Here is a 22,694-nt window from a genome sequence, read left to right on the forward strand (position 1 = left end):
GGGTAAGAATGTAATTGCAGCTTGTGATTTTTCTAATAACTTATAACATTGATGTTTTGAACATAGATTTTCTCAAAAAAATGATGTTTTGAAAAAAGATAAAATATAAATTTGTACAAAAACAAATATATCAATAAATTTTTTATTTTCTTTAATAATGATTAAAGTTTTTTATGTGCCGGCCGGCTAGAAATTGTAACATGTTGGTCTCTTCTGTTCCATATATAAATAATTTTTTTTTACAGGATATATAATGTTTCTATTTTTTTATTAAAAATAAACGGTGATAATTCATTTAAATTGATAGAGTATATCGATACAATACAAATTCACTAAAAATAAAAATGATGAATATGTGAACAAACTCATAACATCCATATTAATAGCATAAAAAAGCAAAGTACAAATGCATACGAGTATAACTATATTCAATTAGTCATATTCAATTCTCTAAAATACTCATACACCTTTGGATCTTTAACTTTGACGACGTCAATGTATTGATTAGATCTGCACTAGATCAAAGCTGATCTAACAATCTAAATAGAACAAAGACTATAATAAGACGGAAAAGACAAACAAAGACACACAAAGATGAAAAACAAAACAATGTTGCACTAAGACGACGAAATCACAAAAAAAAAATTAAATAGACATGAGAATCACTTTTTTAAATAAAAAGGAGGAGAAAAATGATTTAAAGGGGTGATTTGGAGTCAAAATTTAACTCTAAATCACCCTCTTTAAAGAATGAAGGAGAACAAACTATACTTTTAAAAGACGGCTCACAATAGAGTGGTTTGATTTCATTATAGTATTATAGTATAATGTTTCTACTTTGAAAATATTTGGAATTCAGCGAAAAGAAAAAAATTACTCCCTCCGTCCCTTAATGTAACCACTCATTTGATTTTATTTTTGTCCCTAAATGTAACCCCCTTTTCAAATTACTAGATGCATTTATTACTTTTTTCTTAAACATACCCCTAATTAATAATACTAATTTGTCTTGAAATATGAATAGTCAAATTTAATACACATACAAACAAAGGACAATTTGGTAATATTAATACACAAAACAGACACATTAATTACACTGACAACTTTTCTTAAGAAATGTGAAAAATGCAAAGGGGGGTTACATTAAGGGACGGAGGGAGTACTTAGAATTTGGATCATATTTTACTTGTAAGTTTTGACTTTTGTTTCAATTCAATGTAAGTTATACAAATGTCGTGAGGTGATAAATTGTAATTTTGTATTGTTAAATCTTAACTTATTTCTACACGTTGCTTCTTTCCATTTTATTTTATTTATATTCTACTTTTGAGAAGTTTCAGTGTAACTTACACCGGTAAGATTCCAGGTTTCGTCAAAAATAAAAAATTGCAGGATATAGAAGTTTTTTTTTTGGTGGTGATTTAGAAGTTTTTTTGGTGGTGGTTGGGGTTCGAATCCCAGACCTTGCATATTTTATGCATTGTTCCTACCAACTAAGCTACGCTCACGAGGACGGATTTAGAAGAATTTGTCAATGTACAATTAGGTCTGGAGATAATATTTGGAGCCTCCTTCATGGAGTATTTTCTAAGACATTTTTTACCATTCACCTTTCTCACATGCCTTTCAAACTTCTACTTTTATCCTCGTTCAGATAATATAATTCTATTGGATTGAGATTTTAAAAGATTGTTTTGATAGAAAAAATCTTGAAGATTTTAAAAGACTTTGTTGAATTGTATTGATTTTATGGGATTTTAAAAGACATTTTTTGAAAGACTTTTTACAATCAAGATTCTCAATGCAAGATTTTAAAGGACTTTAATGGATTTGTAAGATTTTAAAGGGTCCATAAATTTAAAGATACAGTACGGTATAATACTATTAGATGTATGGATCAGTTGCCAAAAAAGATCGAACAAAAGTACAGTTATTAATCAACAGAAAAAAAACATTGAATCAATGAGTGTATAGACTATAGATGATATACTACTAGCAGGTTGACTGATCTTAAAACTTATGGGCATGTGATATCAAAATAAATAGACCTATATTAAAATAAGTAATGTTAAGTTATTGATAATAATAATTTGATTGACAAATGCCTGTTACAGGTAGAAAAATTATTATAATAATGAACGTAAAGTTGTGATTGTTTATAATAATTTGATATATAGGTAGATCGTAAAATAAAGTTATGTTAAGAAAAGTGCAAGTTAGAGGCATGATGATTTCAACAATCAAGTTTGCCAAACAAAATATATAACTTGCTATTGTCACAGTAGAACAGAAAAGAATTTCGAAGAAACGTAAAAAAAAAAATGAATTTGGAAAAGTATTACAAAATCTCAAGAGTATGTGTGAGATTGTTGGATGAGTGTATTTTAACTAAAAAGTCTCACACAATCCATTCCACAAATGAATCCATTAAAATCTGTCTAATTTTCAATACCAAGAGACATTTTATAAATTCTTAGAAATCTTAATTGAATACCGACGGATTTCGATGCCTTGAAAAAAAAAGTCTTAATTGTCTTGATTGAATACCACAAGATTTATTTCGATTTCATAAAAGTCTTGATTGAATACCACAAGATTTTTTTATCTTAAAAAAGTCTATTAAAATCCTTTGAAATCTCAATTGAATACCCCCTAAAAATTGGAAAATATACATATAACACAAATCTAAAAAACGATAAGAAGTTTGAAAAACTGCACTATGTTATTTTACCTTCGTTCAGATGATAGGATCTGAACCAAAAACTAATAAATATGTATAAGACCAATCTAGAGAACATTAAGAATTTTCAAGAATTGCACTCTGAATTAGAGGAACTCTTTAATCAAATCGATTTTCTTATTGATCTTGTAAAGAAAAACATAAGAATAAAGTAATTTTTTACTTAGGATTTCTTTCATCTCTTATAATCCAGTAATGATTCTATATTAAAGAAGAAAATTTGGAATTTGACTAACTTAGTCATTTTGCCTCTTCTCGTGTATATATTTTTGTCTTAATAGTACTTGGACACGTGCGATATATGTACGAGAAGTTGATTGTCTTATTGACTAATAAATGTTGTAGTTGATCATGAAATGAAATAACAGTTGTTGTTGAGCATGAGTTTATGCTTCCAAAAGAGGACAACAACAGCCAAACATTATTCCATTAAGTGGGATCGACTACACGGACCGAAATACGTCATATTATTTTATCATAAATCATGTTTAGATCCAACTCATTAATCTATAAAACTTTCCTAATAGCTTGTCTTATAGTTTTTCTAGGTATTCCTATAACTCTTGTAATATTACTATTCTCTATTTGATATACTCTTCTTACTACAGAATCTACATGTTTACTCTCAACATGTCAAAACCACCTAAACATATTTTCCACAATATTTATACTAAAGGTGTTACCTCAACTATCTCTACAATGTTGTCATTTCTAATCTTATCTCATCTAATCTTACTACACATCCAACACAACATCCTCATCTCTGCAAACTTACTTTATTCTCGTGTTGGTTAAACCGCCCAATACTTTGTTCCATAAAACATCACTGGTCTAACAACTGTTTGATATTTTTTCACTTTAACTTAATCGGTATGTTTGTATCACATAAAACATCTGAGGCTCTTCTCCAATTCAACCATCCAACTTAAATACGATGATTTACTTCTGCTTTTATTTCTCAGTCATTTTGTACCATGAACCCAAGATATTTAAACTGTGTAACTTGTATGATATGATCTCCAGCTTTCACCTCTAAGTTCGAACTACTTCGTCTTTTGATGAAATCACATTAAATATACTATGTCTTGCTTATACTCAAACGAAAGTCATACCCTTCTAAGACTTGTCTCCAAGTCTCCAACATCTCATTCAATTCCTCCATCGACTCTCCAATTAAGACTACATCATCTACAAAACGCATAAACCTTGGTTCTAGTTGTTTGACATTTTTTGTAAGTACATCTAAAACTAATGTAAAAAGATATGGGATTAGGGTTGACCCTTGGTCTAATCCTTGATATGAAAAAATCATTGATAATGCTTCCAAAAGACAAATAATAAAACTCCCAAAGTAATTTAGACTTCGTATTATCACATCAGAGAGATTGTTGATAAGAATTATTTAAATTCTCTTTCTCAGTCTATTACAATATAATAGATCCAAAAATAGAGATAGCAAAAACAAATGCATCAACGAATGTAATAAATTTAGGTTCAATTAGTTAAATTAGATATAAAATTAAAATTTTAAAAATATTTTTTACTCCAAATATTGTTTAAGAGACTTAACAACTTTTATACATAAGATAAGATAATAAATTTCGGTTCAATTAGTTAAAATATATATATATATATATATATATATATATATATATATATATATAATTACAGTATTAACGTTATTTTTGGCTCCAAAAGTTGTTTATGGAACTTAACAACTTTTATATATAAGATAAGATATATAAGATAGTTGAAAAATAATATGGAATTTACATTCAATAAGATAAATAGAAAATATAGGTTCAATTAGTTAAATAGATATAGAATTACAATACTAACCCTATTTATGACTCAAAAAAATTGGTTAAGGGACTTAAAAACTTTTATGTATAATCATTTTAATAAAAGCAAAAAATTATGAAAGAAATAATTGCAACAACTTTTTTGGCTAAAAAAAATTGTCTAAAAGACTTAAGAACCTTTGATATATAAGATAAGAGATCATTGAAAAGAGGAAAAAAATTTGCAACAACTTTTTTCAATCCAAAAAGTTGTGTAAAAGACATATGAACTTTTATATCTATGATTTCTTTGCCTGAAGTGTTGTTTCCTTTTAATAAAATTGGTATCAATTTTTTTTTTTTGCATAAGTTTTGTTTCTCTCTTTCCTTTTTCTTTCAATTTGCGTTAATTTTTTTTTCCCTTTAAATGGTATCATTTTTCTTACTAACTCCAACTACCATGCTTGGGCTCCTTCATTGATGAGAGCTCGCGTAGGTAAGAACAAATTCGACTTTGTTGATGGTTCAATTCCAGTTTGGTCGGAGTTTGATTGAATTTTCAAGGCTTGGAATTGTTCCAACATGCTTGTGCATTCGTGGATTTTGAATTCATTTGAGGAATCCATTGCGTAGAGCAACATTTTTCTTGAAAATGCAGTTGATGTCTGGAATGGGATCAAAGAAAGGCTTTCACAAGGTAAATACATTCATATCTTTGAATTATAATGTCAATTTTTTTTGGTTTGAAGCAAGATTCGCGTTTATAGTATCAATTGAGTTTGTACTCATTGTGGTAGAAATGGCCACACAATTGAAGTTTGTTATAGGAAACATGGATTTCCTCCACATTTTGGAAAGAATCATGCTATGGCTAATAGTTCTTCACTTGAATTCAATGAAGAAGGGGAGGAAATTGATGATTCAAAGAGTTATAAGGGTACTAAATCCTATGGCTTCACCAAGGAGTAATATATCAGCTTGTTAATATGCTTCACACATCAGGTTCTAATACAAATCAGAATGCATCCTCTAGTAAGGTGAATTTGGCATGTGAACAAACACATAACTTCAGGTATATCTAGAGTCTCATTTTCTTTGAATCATTCTATAATTGTTTTATGGATTGTATTGGTGCAAGTGATCACATATGTTCGTCTTTAAGATACCTTGATGTTAGGAAACATGGCATCCATGGAAGGAAAGAGAGAAATATAAAAAAACTCTTTGTATTGATGGAAATTGGATATTACAAAATGAGAAAGTTATCCCACTTATGGGAAGGTTACAACTATATATACTAATGAGACTAATACTAGTGGTAACTAAACTATATATCTCTAATAGTCCCCCTCAAGTTGGAAGGTGTTCAAAACACTTCCAACTTGAAATGAGAAAATACAAGGAAATACATCAAGCAAATGAAAATACAAGGAAAGATGCCGGAAACACATCGGCTAAAAACCAAAGTCATCAAACAAGTGCTTGTCCAACAAGAAGCAACCACAACTCAAGGTTGAACCAATTGAAGGAAGAAGCATCAAAGCAACGCTTAACCGCCATCCGGTAGAAGCCAATATCAACAAAGCCAATTAAGGCACAACGCTTAACCATCAAGAGTGTTCAATCACTCAAGATAGAAGCACAAGATAAGAAAGAAGTGCAAGGAAGGGCCATAGTCTACAATGGAAGGAGGTCATATACAAGACCAAGGTTCCAAAGATAAAAAGTGATGCCCTCCAATGCTGAGCCGAGACAAGAAAAACCAAATGCAAGGAAGGGCCATAGTCTACAATGGAAGGAGGTCATATGTTGAATAAACTTCACACCAAAGGTACCATGAAGCAACAAGACCAAGGTTCCAAAGATAAAAGTAATGCCCTCCTATGCCGAGCCGAGACAAGAAAAAAACAATATGCAAGTCAATGGAGATGCATAGCCATGTGATGTGTCTTCAAACCATAGAAAACAAATCCATGTTGATGCACTCAAATAGAGGCTAAAACCAATGCTTCCAACAATGAAGCTCAAACATGTCCACAACAAACTGTTTGTAATCTTCAAAATGATATACAAACCAACATAGCCAAAACCAGAAATCAAACAAAATCCAGCAGTAATGGTGCACCAAAGAAATCCAAACATGCATCCCAGAGACATTAAAACTAAGCCAAGAAGATGCTCTAAAGGTCTTGCACTTTCAACTTCAAACAACTTGTGAGCATCCAATTCAGAAGCACACATTCTTCAATAACCAAAGAATAGAGATAGACATAGATGCCCAAATAACCATTCCAACATAAATGAACCAAAAGCAGAAGGTAACAAGATAGCAGCTAGGCTCAAGGGGCACTAACACTATCCAACAATATATGGTTCCTTGCCAAAATACTTCATACACGATCCAGGAATTAAAACATAAGGCAATCAATCAAAACAGAGTGCAACTCTGTCTGCAATCTATATCTCAAAACCAAGAACAGCAACAAAGCCAACAATTAAACTCCATTTAAAAGTCTTCATGCTAACACTCGGTCATTGTTGCATAAAAGGTGGCATGATCCAAAAGAAGGAAGTGAGCACCAAGGGTAACACAAAAGATCTTGAAGAAAGCAATGAATAACCACCAGTTGTAACAATATTCTTTAACAACATACAATAACAAATGAAAGAAGCTCCCTGCATATATCAGTTGACGAAGGCTACTCCACAATGGATTATCACATAACCATTCTTCTTTGATGGTAGAACCAAAGCAACAAGGATTTATGTTTAAGAATAAATCTGCCAAATATGGTGCAAGAAATTGCACTTTGCAACCAAGATTACAACTCCAAACACTTGCATACACAAAGCACATCCATCTGAACACAATGTCAATCTGTTTTCCATTGAGGACTTTCAACAAACACCTTGGAAGCAATAGTCATATATGGCAACAAACACTAGTATTGTGATCATGAAACAGCTATTCAAAACGATAAATCCAAGCCAAAACAGAGATCGGAGAAACTACATGAAACCGTCAATTATGAAACCAAAGAGGAATTTGGAACAGAACAGCGAATGATGTGATCAAAATCGAATCACAAACCCTAAGAATTGGGAAAAAACCACAAACGAAATCGCAATCTGGACAAAAAATGATAGAACAGGGAAAATGATTCAAAGGAATCAGATGAAATGGAGATAAGGATCGAACACGAAATCGATCGAACAAATTGAAGAGAATCGATTAGAAGAAAAACGAAAATGGAATTCAGTGAAAGTAAACGAAAAATTGACATGAGAAGAAACCGAATTGATCAGAAAAGGAACGAGAAAGTGAAATTGAATCAAAAACTTGAAATCAAGAAATTGACTCAGAAAGAAAAGGAACACGAGAAAGGAAACAAGAAAAAAAAAACGAAAAGATGTGAGAAAATAGATTTTCTCGAGAAAAGTGAAAGAGAAAAAAAAATGGAATGAGAAAGAAAAAGAAAAAAAACAAAGGAAGAGAAAATTAAATTTTCTCCCGAAAATGCAGCGGAAAAATCCTTCAAGGCGGATACCAAGTTTGCTCTGATACCATGTTAGGAAACATGGCATCCATGGAAGGAAAGAGAGAAATATAGAAAAGCTCGGAAATTGGATATTACAAAATGAGAAAGTTATCCCACTTATGGGGAGGTTACAACTATATATACTAATGAGACTAATACTAGTGGTAACTAAACTATATATATCTCTAATACTTGAATCATTCAAGAAAATTTCACCACATGTTAGATTACCGAATGGTAACATATTTGGAAATAACAAAGTTCTCAGGCACAATGCAATTTTCACCAGGTCTGATTGCACTGAATGTGTTATTTGTTCATGATTTTAATCTAAACCTTCTATATTTGCCAAAATTATGCATAGATATTGATTGCGTAGTAAATTTTGATAAATGCTTGATTCAGGAAACGTGGAGCTTGAACATCATTGGTTCGACTGATTTGATTGAGGGATTGTACTTCCTTGTTACTCAAGCTTCACCGCAAGCCACCTTATCTTCATCACAAGCTAAACCTCATTCAACTTTTATTCCATAACAAGCTCTATGCCATTTTAGAATATGATATTTGTGCAATCATATATTGCTTAGTTTACATCAAACTTTTCCTTTTATAACCATAGGTAAAAATTTAGTATGTGATACATGTCATTATGCCAGACATAAAAAGCTACCTTTTCAATTAAGCAATAATAAAGCTAGTCAGTGTTATCTTTATATAATATAAAAGAATACTTCTATGAGCCAAAGTACACATGGCATTACATTTTTCTTCTAGCATTTATTACTTCTCCAATACAATTCTACAATGTTTTTATACACATATTCAAATTTCAATCTCAATTCAAAATAAATGAAAATGATATACACCTTTACTTATCTTTTATGGAACTTTAATTTCACGTTGCATATATGGAACTTTTATTTTGACCAAATATATATATATATATATATATATATATATATATATATATATGGAACTTTTGTTAAAAATGAAAATGGCATTTATAATCAATTATTGTTGATTTTTTTTTCCGGTATTGTTGATTAAGTAGATGGAGCAAAACATCTTCATCATTGATTATTTTCTCAACCAAAATCAAATCAAATCAAATATATTTTGTTTTATTTTTTTAACTAATTTTTTATTTGTTCATGATTGTTCATGATGTCGTTTGCTTTTATTATTTTCCTATATATAGCATATGTTTCTTTTATCCTTTTCACTTGCACATTTCTTCCAAATTGTGCTGTGAAACTCCAAAAAATCGTCATGACACTAAGATCTGATAACATCTGTGAGATCAACTCAATCAAAGAATCAAAGTAAGTTGTTCGAATCATTCATGTATTGTTTGTTTATAATGTCAACAGTCACATACACCTGTTCTATCTAGATATGATTCTCATGAAGACTTTTATTTGTATATAATGAATTTATTTATTTTTTCGACATTATAAATTAATCTACTTTTTGTATTTTTTATTTCTTTGTACTTTCAAGGTAATATAATTCATTCCACTATGCGAAGAAGTTGTTATACAAATTTGGGCAACACCTACAAAAGAGAAAGGTGTATTCTATGAGTAACTTTGGTGGCGATGTAAATCTTGGACTGTATCGAACAGAAACAAAACGAATACAAACTCAATTGTATAAGTTTCTCAAGAATTTTATATTTTCATTTCAATTTCAATCCGGATCAGTTATAATTATATTGTGATAGACAAATTGTGTATTTTGCAATCTCTTCTTTGTCGTTTGCTCATTTTAATAATTTAGTGATATGTAAAACATATGTCGAACTAATTTAAATGATAAGCATCTTATTTTAACTTATAATGTAATTTCTAATCTTTTTTTAGAGGAAATGTAATTTATAATCTATTAATATGAATTTAAACATATTTAGCATATTTTATTCAAGAGAATTATACGGTTCAATGTTTGGCCAATAATCCATCCCTCCCTAACTAATTATAAGCCCTATTTGAATAATTTTCGTGTCCTTAGATATAAGCTCATTTGCAATTTACTAGGTGCATTTTTTTCTACTATCAAATATACTCCTTATTAATGTTATTTTTTGCAGAGAATACTATTTGAATAACTTTAAATCCGTCATTGATCACAATTAATTTATATTGATTTTTAATATTACTATTACACATATATACAATGGTTTCTAAACGCCCTTCTACCATTGTACTCTTTGTGATGTATTTTTCAAGACCATCCTATATGATTGGTGCAAAAAAAAAATGGTGAATTTATGATTGGGGCAAATTGGTTCTACTCTATACGGTTCAATGTAATAGATTTATGAGTTTCCATATTCTAATCATTCCCAAATAATATAGTTACTTCATGTGTGGAGTAGAATTTCTCTTTAATTTTTGTTATGGTTAGTGAGTGAATTTTTTACTTTCCACAAATTGAATTATTTAGATTGCATAAGATATTAATCGATACACATATGCATTACATAATATTTGTATTTGATTACGTACGTTTTCTTAATAATATTTTATTTACAAAAATTATTACCTTATTTACTACCAAATTTTTGAAATAATCTGCACACAATATATTTTTTCCCTTACATACATACATCATAACAATAAAAATAAAATCATAAGAGAGGTTTTTTTTTTTTAAAAAAAAAGGTTAAAAAATATGCTATTTTTTCCGTACAAAACAATGCTAATTTCTTCGGTTTAAAATTAAAATAAACCATAAATACGAAGTGCAAATTAATTGAAATAATTCAAAAGAGAAAGTGCAAGTTAATAGCATTTATGTACCTTAAAACCATTTCATTTTTTTTTAGTCAACTATTACGTTTTAAATTAAGTTGTTTGGTGTGCAAATGAGAAGAATATGCTTGATGAAAAACAATATGCCTAGAAGATGATTTACTTCATAAGGATGCATTCATAAATTAAAATACTCTGTAAAAAGTAATATTTTAATATAAAAACATTAATTGATTTTGTAAAAAAAAAAAACAATAATTGACTAATTGCAAAATTTTAAGTGTCCATATGTACTATTTCATGTTTACTTCAAACCAAATCCAAAATACAACCATGTTATATAATTTATAAACATCATTATTGCAATTAATTTTAATCAAGAGCAATGCGAAACAACATGACACTGATTATCCTCTAAAAAAAATGACACTGATTAATCACAAAATTCGAAGACGGTGTAATAACACTTTCCATACATGGGTAACGTGGTAAAAAAGAAACGTTTTAAGGGTAAAAGGTTAATAACAAATCAATAATAAGTCCATTCGTTGGTTTTTGTGAGTAGTAATAGTTTCTAATTAACCGTAGATAAAACATCAATAACAAATCAACTTGGCTTGATTTGTTTTAAATAAAAAAAATTATGTTCTAAACACATAGACAAAAAATCGATAAAAATTAAAAGTTTAAGAATAGTTAAAAATAATGGTTTTAGCACAAATTAATTTTTTTTTATTTGGACAAAAAAGGAAAGTTGTTAATTTTATAGGGATGAAAAACATATTCAACTCTACTTTTAAATCCAATGTTTACAGTATAATATAGATTCATCAACAAAAAAAAATATAATATAGATTAAATGAAAAATAAACATTCATAAGTACACTATAAAAAACGAATAAACACAATATAACCAACAAATAGTCAATAATTGGCTTAATTGCATGTTTGATCTCTTATGTTTATTTTAGTTTTTAAGTTGGTCTCTTATGTTTTAAAAGTTTCAATTTGGTCCCTTACGTTTTAAAAGTTTCAAGTTGGTCCAAAATGTTACTCACGTTGAGATAAGTTAGTCCCTTCCGCGACATGATATTGAATTTAAAAAAACAAAATATATTAAAAAAATGTTTTAAAATTGATTTTCTATATAAGTTAAGTTCCACCACTGCTATTGTCAACCTGAATCTTTAAATGTTAAGTGAAGGAAGGGACTAACTTACTCCAAAGTGAGACCAACCTGAAACTTTTAAAACGTAAGAGACCAAATAGAAACTTTTAAAACATAAGGGACCAACATGATAACTAAGATAAACATAAGGAATCAAACATGCAATTAAACCTTAATAATTAATGTATAACTAAGTAGAAAAATAAATTAATAGTAGAAGCTTGCGCAACTATTATTTAGTTAAAGGGAAATGCTAACCAATGCCCCAGGGGCACTGGTTAAGAATATGAAAAAGGAAATTATATAGCAGCATCCTTTTGTGGTAATAATTCTCTTTTATGATAAGCTTAACCGCTGCACCCAGGGAATAGTAGAAGCTTGCGCAACTATTATTTAGTTAAAGGGAAATGCTAACCAATGCCCCAGGGGCACTGGTTAAGAATATGAAAAAGGAAATTATATAGCAGCATCCTTTTGTGGTAATAATTCTCTTTTATGATAAGCTTAACCGCTGCACCCAGGGCACTGGTTAGCAAGACCCTTAGTTAAATTACATGGTGGTCATCCAAATAGTTGACACTACCAGGATAATATTAAAGTTTACGTAATATGTTTTCGTTCACCTTGATATAGTGGTGGATCGTTTTCTTCAAAAAAAGAAAAAAAGATAGAGATGGACCGTCACCACTCATTCTTATTGGTGAAAACTATAATTGCAATGGTAGTCTGATGTTAGGTTCTAATTATGCACCAACAATTGAGTTTAAGAGTCAAATGAACATTTTAAATACAATATTTCTTTATACAGTGCGAATGTTGACGGTCAAGATCTTAATGTGTCTTTGGTTGAGAGCTTAAAAAATACATTGATGAGCATAATGTACTCGAAAAAATGATTTTCTATGTTATAGATCACGTCGAACAAGAAGCCCCGACCAATTTGTATTTTAGATTATTATCAATCTTTCAAAGGGTGCTAGAATGCATAATTTACTTATGTTATGTGTGATGATGTTGCAAAACTAATAATCAACGATGGTAATGCAGTTGAAAAAGGTCGAGCCATTAATATTGAAAGTGTGTGTGTAGAGTTCAAACAAATATATGAGACATATATTTTATTTGTGCCACTTCAATATCCATTGTTGTTTCCTTTATGGTTAAGATGAATATTATGTAGATATAAAAATTAGATTGGAGGACCACAAGAATGATGAACATAAAGGAAAAGGGTTTCAATGAGGGGGTTTATTTCGTATTGGATTGAAGAGAGACATGTTGAGTATGGTAACATCACATTCAACCAAGAGCAACCACATAAATGAGGATAACACTAGACATGGCAACACAACTCATACTCGCGGTTACCCGTCCAAATCAACCCTGATTTGACGAGTTTTCCCCTTTTTGACTGGGTTTGGCTATGAGTTTGTGTTTTCTCCGACTTCAAAACATGGGTATAACATAGATATAGGTACTCACCCCGAACCCATACCCAAACCCATCCCATTGTAGAAAATTACTTTATCATCCATTGATATTTGACATTTTATAAAATTTGCAATTGATATTTAAAGAAGCAACCAACTAATTCACTCAATGAAATGTTAAAATAAGCATATTATTGGATAATGCATTACAATATTTTCCTCGAGGTTAAAAAAACTTATTTTTTATTGAAAAATAATAATTCATTATGGGGACAGAGATGAGGCGGGGATACCAAACCCGTTGGGGACGGGGATGTGATTCAATTCCTCATCCATGTTGGGTATGGGTAAGGTAATGAGTAAGTATATGAAAGTCAGGGTGTCAATATATACATTAACATTAACATATATACATTAAGTATGAGACTCTTTGTGTCAATGGTCCACCGCCAAGAACCACTTCTGCTCCCCTCCATTGTTGAACCGAGATATGATACCACTTTAAGTCCTTCTTAGGTAGTCAACATTAATGCGAATCGATACATTGCAAAAAGAGCAACCACATGTGAGAATGATACCGCGTCTTCTTTCAAAATATTTAGGCTTAATTATATGCGTTCATTTACTTATTTGTTGTACAACCTCGACTCATTTATCCAATGTTGAACTTTAACTAACAATTGATACATCACAATATTTTCTCCCCCAAGTATGTGAAATTTTAGCCCGTGCTTGGCACGGGTGTCCATACTAGTTAGTTCCATATTAACATTTGGGGTTGTATTGGATACATTAAAATTTACAACAAATAAAGTTTTGTATGAATATCTTATACATCCATAAGCGTTCGTACATCAAAAAAATAACTTAACTTGTCTAAAACATAACAAATACATCCTTGAAATCCATATCATCCTGCAGCGGGTACGAACGAGCACTTGTTGAAGCATCCATACGGCTACTAGCTTGCCATACCAACATGTTTATCTGAAACAAATAAGGATTGGGATGAGACATAATGTCTTAATGAGTTCCACCTAACCCTAGGCTATAGGTAACCTCGGGGAAAAGCTACGGTCACCATGTGTCTACAATACAACCTGTCGGTTGATTATACGTGTGTGGTCATGCTTTCCTAGACGGTCGTGCATACTAGATCCGTCATAGATTCATCTTACTTGTCATAGGTCTTCACTAACATCTTACGTGTCATGACGGTTAAAAGGGAACCTATTACTGCTATGCCAAGATACGGTAAACGCATCGAGGCCTAACAAAACATAATCATGACACAATCCCAAACCGGACGATTAGGGAAACCTAAGATCGTCATCGGCATACACTTCATAACTTGCTCTATTCATAACTTGTATGTATCTAACATCATATAATATCTTGACATCCTTGGGAATTCATGCTATCATACTAGTTCTCGACGATCTACGTCAAGACTCTATTACATAACCTATACATATCTAACATCATAACATAATCAAGTTCATTTATTAAGTTAGAGGTTAGCGTTGAACAACAACATTATCTGAGTTCGTTTTACGGAGAGCCCAGGGGTGGAGTAAACCCGAGCACAATCCCTATCTAACCGATGAAAACCTATCTAAGGTACAACATCGAAACTCCCTCAGTGACGTGCGGGCCCCCTTACGAGCTTATCCCGTTTCACCTAGCGGAAACCCCTCGAGATCCAACCTAGTGTGGATCACAAGAGACATGACACCTACGCCTTTCAATTAAGTCTTGGTCTTAATCATTCATGACAGGTTAAACCTATACATGCTTTCTTATTACCTCAGATCCTTAATCGATCCGACTAACGGTAAACTACATACTTACTCGTTTACCACGGGTCCGTGAACTACCTGCTTGGCGGTAAACTACCTACATAAATTGTAATCATTCTTAGTGAAGGGATTAAATTATCTATTCACGGCTTAACATGCGTGCATGGTCGTTCTTATTCATATGTAAAGAGAATACACTAAACACTTCGCGTCTTAACATAATTAAGACTCATGTATAACATTCTAGTTCTCAACAAACTATGTCGAGGCTCTACATTCATTCCCTTCCTTAGAGATTAGTTTACTACCCGACTTATATCGAATCATTCTCTCGTATGCCATGCTTTACCAATATGTTAAATACTTGCTTCATTCTCAAGAAAACCTTTTAAAAGATTATCAAATGGGACCATGGTTTGAGGGGTTTACTTTCATAAAAAGACTACACCGAGGAAAACCGGCACGAAAAACAACAAAACTGCCTGAAACGAGCAAACAGTACATTTTTGCACTGTTTACTCGCCTAGGCGAGTTGGAAGCATGTGGGAGGCGAGTAACTGCTCGCCATGGCGAGTTGGTGGCGAGCAGACCCCCTTGTTCTGTGGTCTAGCTCGCCATGGTGAGTAATAGCTCGCCCCGACGAGTTGTGATAGTCCAGCACCTTCAAAAATGGTATTTTTGACCCAAAAAAACATAAAATCAAGTGTCCCAAAGTACATTTTAACTCTATGGATCATGTAGTACCTAAAAAACATTCTTATAGCAAGTATTCACATGTATAGCAAGCATGGCATAAAAGGGCAACTAATCATTAAACATAAAAACCCTAGTTTTCATATCTTTCCTTATTTGTTATACACATAGTCCCAAAAGGGTAGGAAAAGATATCTATGTAACTCACCTAATCACAATTTGCACATGATTCCCAAGCATCCAAGCTTCACTTTCACTTCACATCTTTCAAACCCTAGCTTCTTAATCTTATGACATGAGGTAGGATGTGGAAATCAAGCTCAACCCAAGTCCAATATTGCTTCTTTGATCTTGAAGAATCCATATCATGCACAAGTTCATGCTCCAACTTTACCAAAGACCAAACCCTAACTTCATGAACTTCTCTTGATGAGGAGGAGTAGAGAAATCAAACCAAAACCAAGCTTCCACATGCTTTAGAAATCATGAGGGAACATAGGGTAAAATCTTGTCATGGAAGAAGAGGAAGTTTTTGGAAGAATTGGTGGAGAAGAGAAGAGAGGGAGGCGTGAGAGTAGAGAGAAGGAAGAGCAAAAATCTTCAAGAAAACCTAGAGAGAGAAAGAGCAATCCCAAATGAAAGATTTTGGGCCAAAATCACTTAAATACCCCTTTTTCGTGAAAGTACCAAAATGCCCTTCGTCTTAAACGTGTTTAATCCGACATTGATACTTAACTCGTATTTAGCTGACATCACGTAATAAACATTTTATGTCATACTTACTTTGCATGTCATTATCCTCTGACACGCTCGACTGGTAATATTCCATTAGCTAACGAGTGGGATATTACAGGGGTTCTTTCTCTACTCAATCTATACATGGTCACAAGCATTTCATTAGTCTTTTCACTTGGATCATTATTTGTAAATCTAAATCAGAGGTCACCAATAAGGGACGGAGTGAGTATGCACCTACCGACTTCCTCGTGGCGTAGTAGTATATACTCCACTTTCACGTAACCATGTAACTATTTGTGATAAAGTTATTTATTCTTCAAATCATATTGTATTCAAACCTTGCGAATATACATTCAAAGTTAAATCAATAAAGAAAATATCATCGTACTAGTAAAGACAATATTTTTTTAATAAACCTATGCAAAGAAAATAATTAACATTATCATGATTCCATTGATAAAGCATCAATTAACGACCATCTTGAAGGCTATTGGTTATGGAAGCTTCTACGGAGCTTACAGATGGCGTAGGAGCATGATAGGTTGCAACTGGCCTTTTTGGTGGAAGTTTTGGCATGGAAACCTCGAAATTAAGCACTTGAATTGCATGTCTAATTGATGGTCTTAGACTAACATCAGGATGAGCACACCATAATCCAACAATCATCAAGCACTCTACTTGTTTCTCATCAAAATCTTTCCTCAAATTCTCATCCATGGCCACAAGTAGTTCTTCTCTTCCATAATGATCCCAAACCCACTCAATCATTCCCTTCTCTTCATCTTTTTCCTTCATAACTTCAGTAGCTTTCTTACCAGTAGTTATCTCCAAGACAACTATGCCAAAACTATACACATCCGACTCTTTACTTGCCCTACCTGTACTCACATATTCTGGTGCAAGATATCCGAATGTTCCGGCCAGCCCCGTTGTTTGAGGCCCAAGTTCATGGTCCATTAGTTTAGCCAACCCAAAATCACCAAGCTTGACATTAAAACTAGAATCTAACATAACATTACTTGATTTAATATCCCTATGAACCACACACCTCTCCCATTCTTCATGTAGATAAAGCAAACCGGAGGCCAATCCAAGAGTTATTTTGTGCCTTAAACCCCAAGAAAGAGGTGTTCTTTTACCAAATAAATGAGAATCAAGACTACCATTTGGCATGAACTCATAAATAAGTAGAAACTCACCTTTGTCATGGCACCAACCTAAGAGCTTCACAAGATTCCTATGTCTCAGTTGACTAATGACTTTAACTTCAGTGACATACTCTTTCTTACCTTGTCTTGATCCTCTTGATATTTTCTTCACAGCAACTTGTAAATCTAAATCAGCAAAGTAACCTTTATAAACCGCTCCAAACCCACCTTGACCCAACTTTCTATCCTTAGAGAAGTTATTGGTTGCCAAATCAAGTTCTTTGTAAGTGAACCTTCTTGGCCCTGCTCCTCTTTCAAGGTCATCATTCATTGAAGTCAAATGCATAGCCTCTTCCTTTTGCTTTTCACTTCTCTTTCTTTTCCTCTTTAGTATTACATATGCTACCAATGCTCCCACTCCGATAATTACAACCCCTAAAGAGACTGTTAGTATCACAACTAATCTTGTCTCTTTACTATTGCTATCATCACTTTTCTCCAAATTGGAACTAAATTCCCATGACAAAAGATTATTTACTTCTCCAATGGAACCAGTTGCTGCAGAAAATCCAATTGTAACCCATTCAGGTAAAACTTTCATCAAATCAATTTGATATGAAAGATTAGTTTTTTCTTGAGGACTAGAGGTGGTTTGATATTCCCAAGATACAGTCAAATTCTTGGTTGTAGAATTGTACCTAATCCATACCTCAGCAGTGTCTCCACTGTGTAAACTTGCATTCCAAGGTGTTGATATTGATGATTTGATTGAATTATTGTTGATTCCCACATGTTGTGTTGTCTCATCCCATTCAACATTTGGGTACGAATCAAACTTGACATGAACAATTTGGTTACTAGATGAAAGCATTGTTGTGGTGTTAAATAGACCCATCAAGCCACCAGAGGAGTTAGGTGGGATTTCAAATCCATAAGCAGCTAAGAAAAAGGCAAGTCCATGGCCATATGAAGGTCTATCTTGAGTGTTGATGATAAAAGTGTAATGAGTTGTGAAGTCAGTGAGTTGACCTGTTTTTGAGTCCCAAAGTAATACCTTTTTGGAATACAAAACCCATCCAACTTGACATACATAATTTTCATTGATGTTGAAATCAACTTCTCCATCAACTGGTGCTGCAGAACCTTGGTAGATTATGTTGGCTTCATTTGGATTAAAACTAGGAATTTGGAAGTGAATTGAATTTGCAGTAAAAGTGAAGAAAATCAAGATCAAGAAGAACATGGGAAGGGTAAAGAAACTGGAAGCCATGCCTTGAATTTCTAAAGAGATAAATAGAAAGGATGAGCTTTGACAATACAAATCAACGATCTTCAACATATAAATGATTTTTTGAAAAATTGTTGCATAGAAAGACAGCTACAAATGAATATAAAAAGTGCATAACATGTGACTAGTTCAATCAGATTGAATTGAACAACGTAATAAAATATTTAGTTATTACTTGGAGAGAAAGCAAAACAAAATATATAATGATCTATATGATTTGCACCTGGTTCTGTTTTTATGCTTCAGAGTCAATGCATAGTAATATTTTTAAAATGTCTGACATCAAATTTTCATTAAACTAAGGAAAATGCATGTTTACACGACTAACATATAAACCAAAGCGAATAATGTTTTTTTATGTTACATCCACTACCCTCCTTGTTCTCCGGCAAATACTAATTTAAATGACTTTGGACATTTTATATAAACGATACCTTACTATTCTTCATGTCATTATATTTCATCAATTACAAATTAATAATGAGGAGGACCACCATGAGATCTTGATACCCCATCTTCACAAAAAACTACGAAGCGTTGAAATTGGGAATATATAGAGTTCCGTTAGTCCTAAATTCACTAAGCATGTGTTTGGAGTGGCGTTGTATTTTTCAAACGTGCGGCTAGGAATCACGGTACCGTAAAAGCTATGAAACAAAGCTTCTCAGTTTCCACGAAAGTAGCTCTAAGAATAGTTCCCAAGAATAAGTTAAAAGAATAGTATAAGTTAAAAGAATGACATATACCAGACGTGACACATATACTAACAAGTGATGTTGTCCTCTTTTTCCTTGACTTGATTTCTCCTAGTGGATGGCCTTGTTAAATGCTAATAGTCTTTAATGTGATTATTCACTTACTTGTAACCTATAAGTTTTATGTCCTATAAATAGGACCTTATTGCATTGTAGAAGATACCTTGAAATAATGATCACATATTTTTCTCTTATTCTTTCTGCCATCCATATTTTTCTATGAGTATTGATGTTTGAACAACAAAAAATTGATAGCTTTTGGGACAACCTTTTTTTTATTATTCTTTTGGGACAAAACCGATAGAGAGAGATAGAGAAGGAGAGAGGGTGAGAGAGAGAGAGAGAGTATAAATACAATGAGAGTATAAGAATGAGCTATCCCAAAAGATGTCGACTTTTCAATGTTCAAATATCATTACTCATACAAATATATATGTAGACAAATATATGTATGTATATGTTTGACCAAAATACTGCAAAATCTCGACATGTCTCAAAAAGAGTGACCCATGAGAAAATAATAATTGTATTGACGATGAAATATCCTGAGTTATTGAAGAGTTGGGTTCGATCTTCCTCTACAAAATTGTCTTATAAGATAACGATTGTCCATCATTTATAAATACATTTTTAAATTAAATATGGGACTTATAATAATACGACGATTGTCCACCATTTATAAATACATTTTCAAATAAAATGTGGGACTTATAATAACATTGTGTCAATAAACTCAGTACTTCATTTATTTTTCTATAAAACTTACGTTCATCGGACTATTGTGAATCCAAATCCTATTTATATATTCCATGCATTCAACACAAGAAACAAGTATTATTATTGACTTTATTCTTATAGCAATTACATGCACTTTATTATACATCCTCTAAGCATACGAGGTTATTTGGAACAATATATAAAGTTCCTACTACATGTTTGAAGTGAAAGACCAAGAGAGAATGTCATGAGTCTCAACTAAATCCCCAGTAGAAGCAGAGAACCCAATTTCAATCATTTCCGGAAGAAAAGTGGTCAAATCAATATTATACACCAAGCTAGAATCCACATTAAACTGTCCCTTTTCAGAATGAGTTACCGACACCTTCAATTTTTTGTCACTAGAATCATACTCTATACGAGCCTTTCCTACTGTTATATCATCAAAATCATTCAACCATAGTGCATTAGCCACTGACTTAATCGAGTTAACGTCAATTCCTAAATGAGAACCGATTCCTAAATGTGACGAAGGATTTGGATCCCATTCATTTGCAAAACTATCAAATTCAACAAGGACAACTTCTTTGGTATATAAAGCAGTTTCGCGGGTAAACATGCCGAGGAATCCACCTTCCGATTTGTTTTTGTTGGGGATTTTGAATTTTGGTGATACCATAAAGAAAGCGAATCCATCGCCGTGATCTTGTCTACCGTTTGAGTTCACAGAAAAGGTGAATTCGGTTACGAAATTTGCAACTTTTCCGGTGGTTTGGTCGAAAAGGCGAATTGGTTTTAGCAATCCAAATTGGCCAGCACTGTGTTTGAGTGGATCACCATAAGCATCTTTCTTAGTTAATTGTATTACTCCATTTTTTAATTTGGCATCATTTACGAAACCGAGTTTTTTTAAAGATTCGGGTTGAAAATTAGGGAAATTGAAGGAAGAGTCGGATTTCACATTGGTAGCAAGAATGAGTAAATATATAGAGATTGCTATTGAAATAGAAATAGAATTTTTGGTTGCAAAGAGTTTTGGAATAGTATTAATAGTCATGTTTGGGTTGCTAATGATGAAATAAAAGTGTGAATGCATGGAAACACAACTAAGGTATATATAGTAGTTCGTACGTGAAAAACAATCATGCAATATTGATCCAAAAAGTATAGATGCGATTTTGGTGTGTGCCAAATAATTGGCTATGCCTAGGACTAAGCATGTGTGTTGGCTATATATATTTGTACTTATATATTGATTTCTGGAGTTTAATGTTTAAAATTTGGCTAGCAAATAAAATTGACAAGATGATAACGAGGTAATTTAATCTATAGACTTGGCAACACGACAAGTAAGTAATTGTTAACCTAAACGAGGTATTTGGTGTAAATTTTTCTTAATCATGTAGATTATTAGCTTTTTTAATACATGGCTGAACAAAATTTTCAGAAGGAGCAAACTTATTGTTTTGTGCATGTTGTTTACCAATCAGGGTCGTGTATAGTATAAGGCCATCAAGGTTGTAGCCTTAGGCCCTATATATATATATATATATATATATATATATATATATATATATATATATATATATATATATATATATATATATATATATATATATTTAATAGAGTAATATTGTGGGTGGTTGATGTGTAGAGTCAGGGGTGGCTTTAAGCATGGGTGGAGTGGCGGCCGCCCAAGACACCATTTTTTTAGGGGCATCAAAATTGTTATTTTTACTTATTAGTTTGTAGGATATTCATATATTCATATATTACTTTTAACTTGTTTTGGTTAATTCTATTGAAAAAATTATTTAAAGAACTTTATTTATGAATGAATCTTTTGCAACAAAAATTGTAAGAAGAAAGACATTTGAATAAATAAAAGGGCATAACCTTATTCGTTCACTAAGAGCACCAAAAGTCTTAGGACTGTGTGTGGTGTAGTAAACTCTGAACTACGAAGTTCAATTAATAATGATAAAATAGAAAGAAAACAAAGAATAGCAATGCAATCATAAGGTTGTTAGAGTGGGGTCTTACTCTCTCAGAGGTAACTGAAACATAAAAGATTTGGGATTCCTAAATATCATTTAAAGGTGCCAACTTCGTTTATGAATATAAAAGTAAGTACATTACATT

General features: G+C 32.1%; 1 protein-coding gene and 1 pseudogene across 2 annotated transcripts; both read right to left on the bottom strand.

Annotated features, from left to right (window-relative positions):
* Positions 1-16,952: 16,952 nt before the first annotated feature.
* On the bottom strand, positions 16,953-19,401 carry LOC146900160 (L-type lectin-domain containing receptor kinase IX.1 pseudogene; annotated as a pseudogene). Its single transcript, XR_015022131.1, has one exon. The product of XR_015022131.1 is annotated as an L-type lectin-domain containing receptor kinase IX.1 pseudogene (transcript).
* A 1,362-nt stretch (positions 19,402-20,763) lies between these two features.
* On the bottom strand, positions 20,764-21,609 carry LOC146900161 (lectin 11). The gene has a single exon (XM_085733989.1). The coding sequence runs from the start codon at positions 21,607-21,609 to the stop codon at positions 20,764-20,766; it is 846 nt and encodes a 281-aa protein (XP_085590115.1).
* Between the last annotated feature and the right edge of the window lie 1,085 nt (positions 21,610-22,694).

Source organism: Medicago sativa, chromosome 8, assembly GCF_051527215.1.
Source record: "Medicago sativa cultivar Bolivia chromosome 8, Bolivia_mono, whole genome shotgun sequence".
Lineage (NCBI taxonomy): Eukaryota > Viridiplantae > Streptophyta > Magnoliopsida > Fabales > Fabaceae > Medicago > Medicago sativa.

What these genes read in the sequence shown, in the direction of transcription:
- LOC146900161 (XM_085733989.1), bottom strand. Translation starts at nt 21,609, where the DNA reads ATGACTATTAATACTATTCCAAAACTCTTTGCAACCAAAAATTCTATT.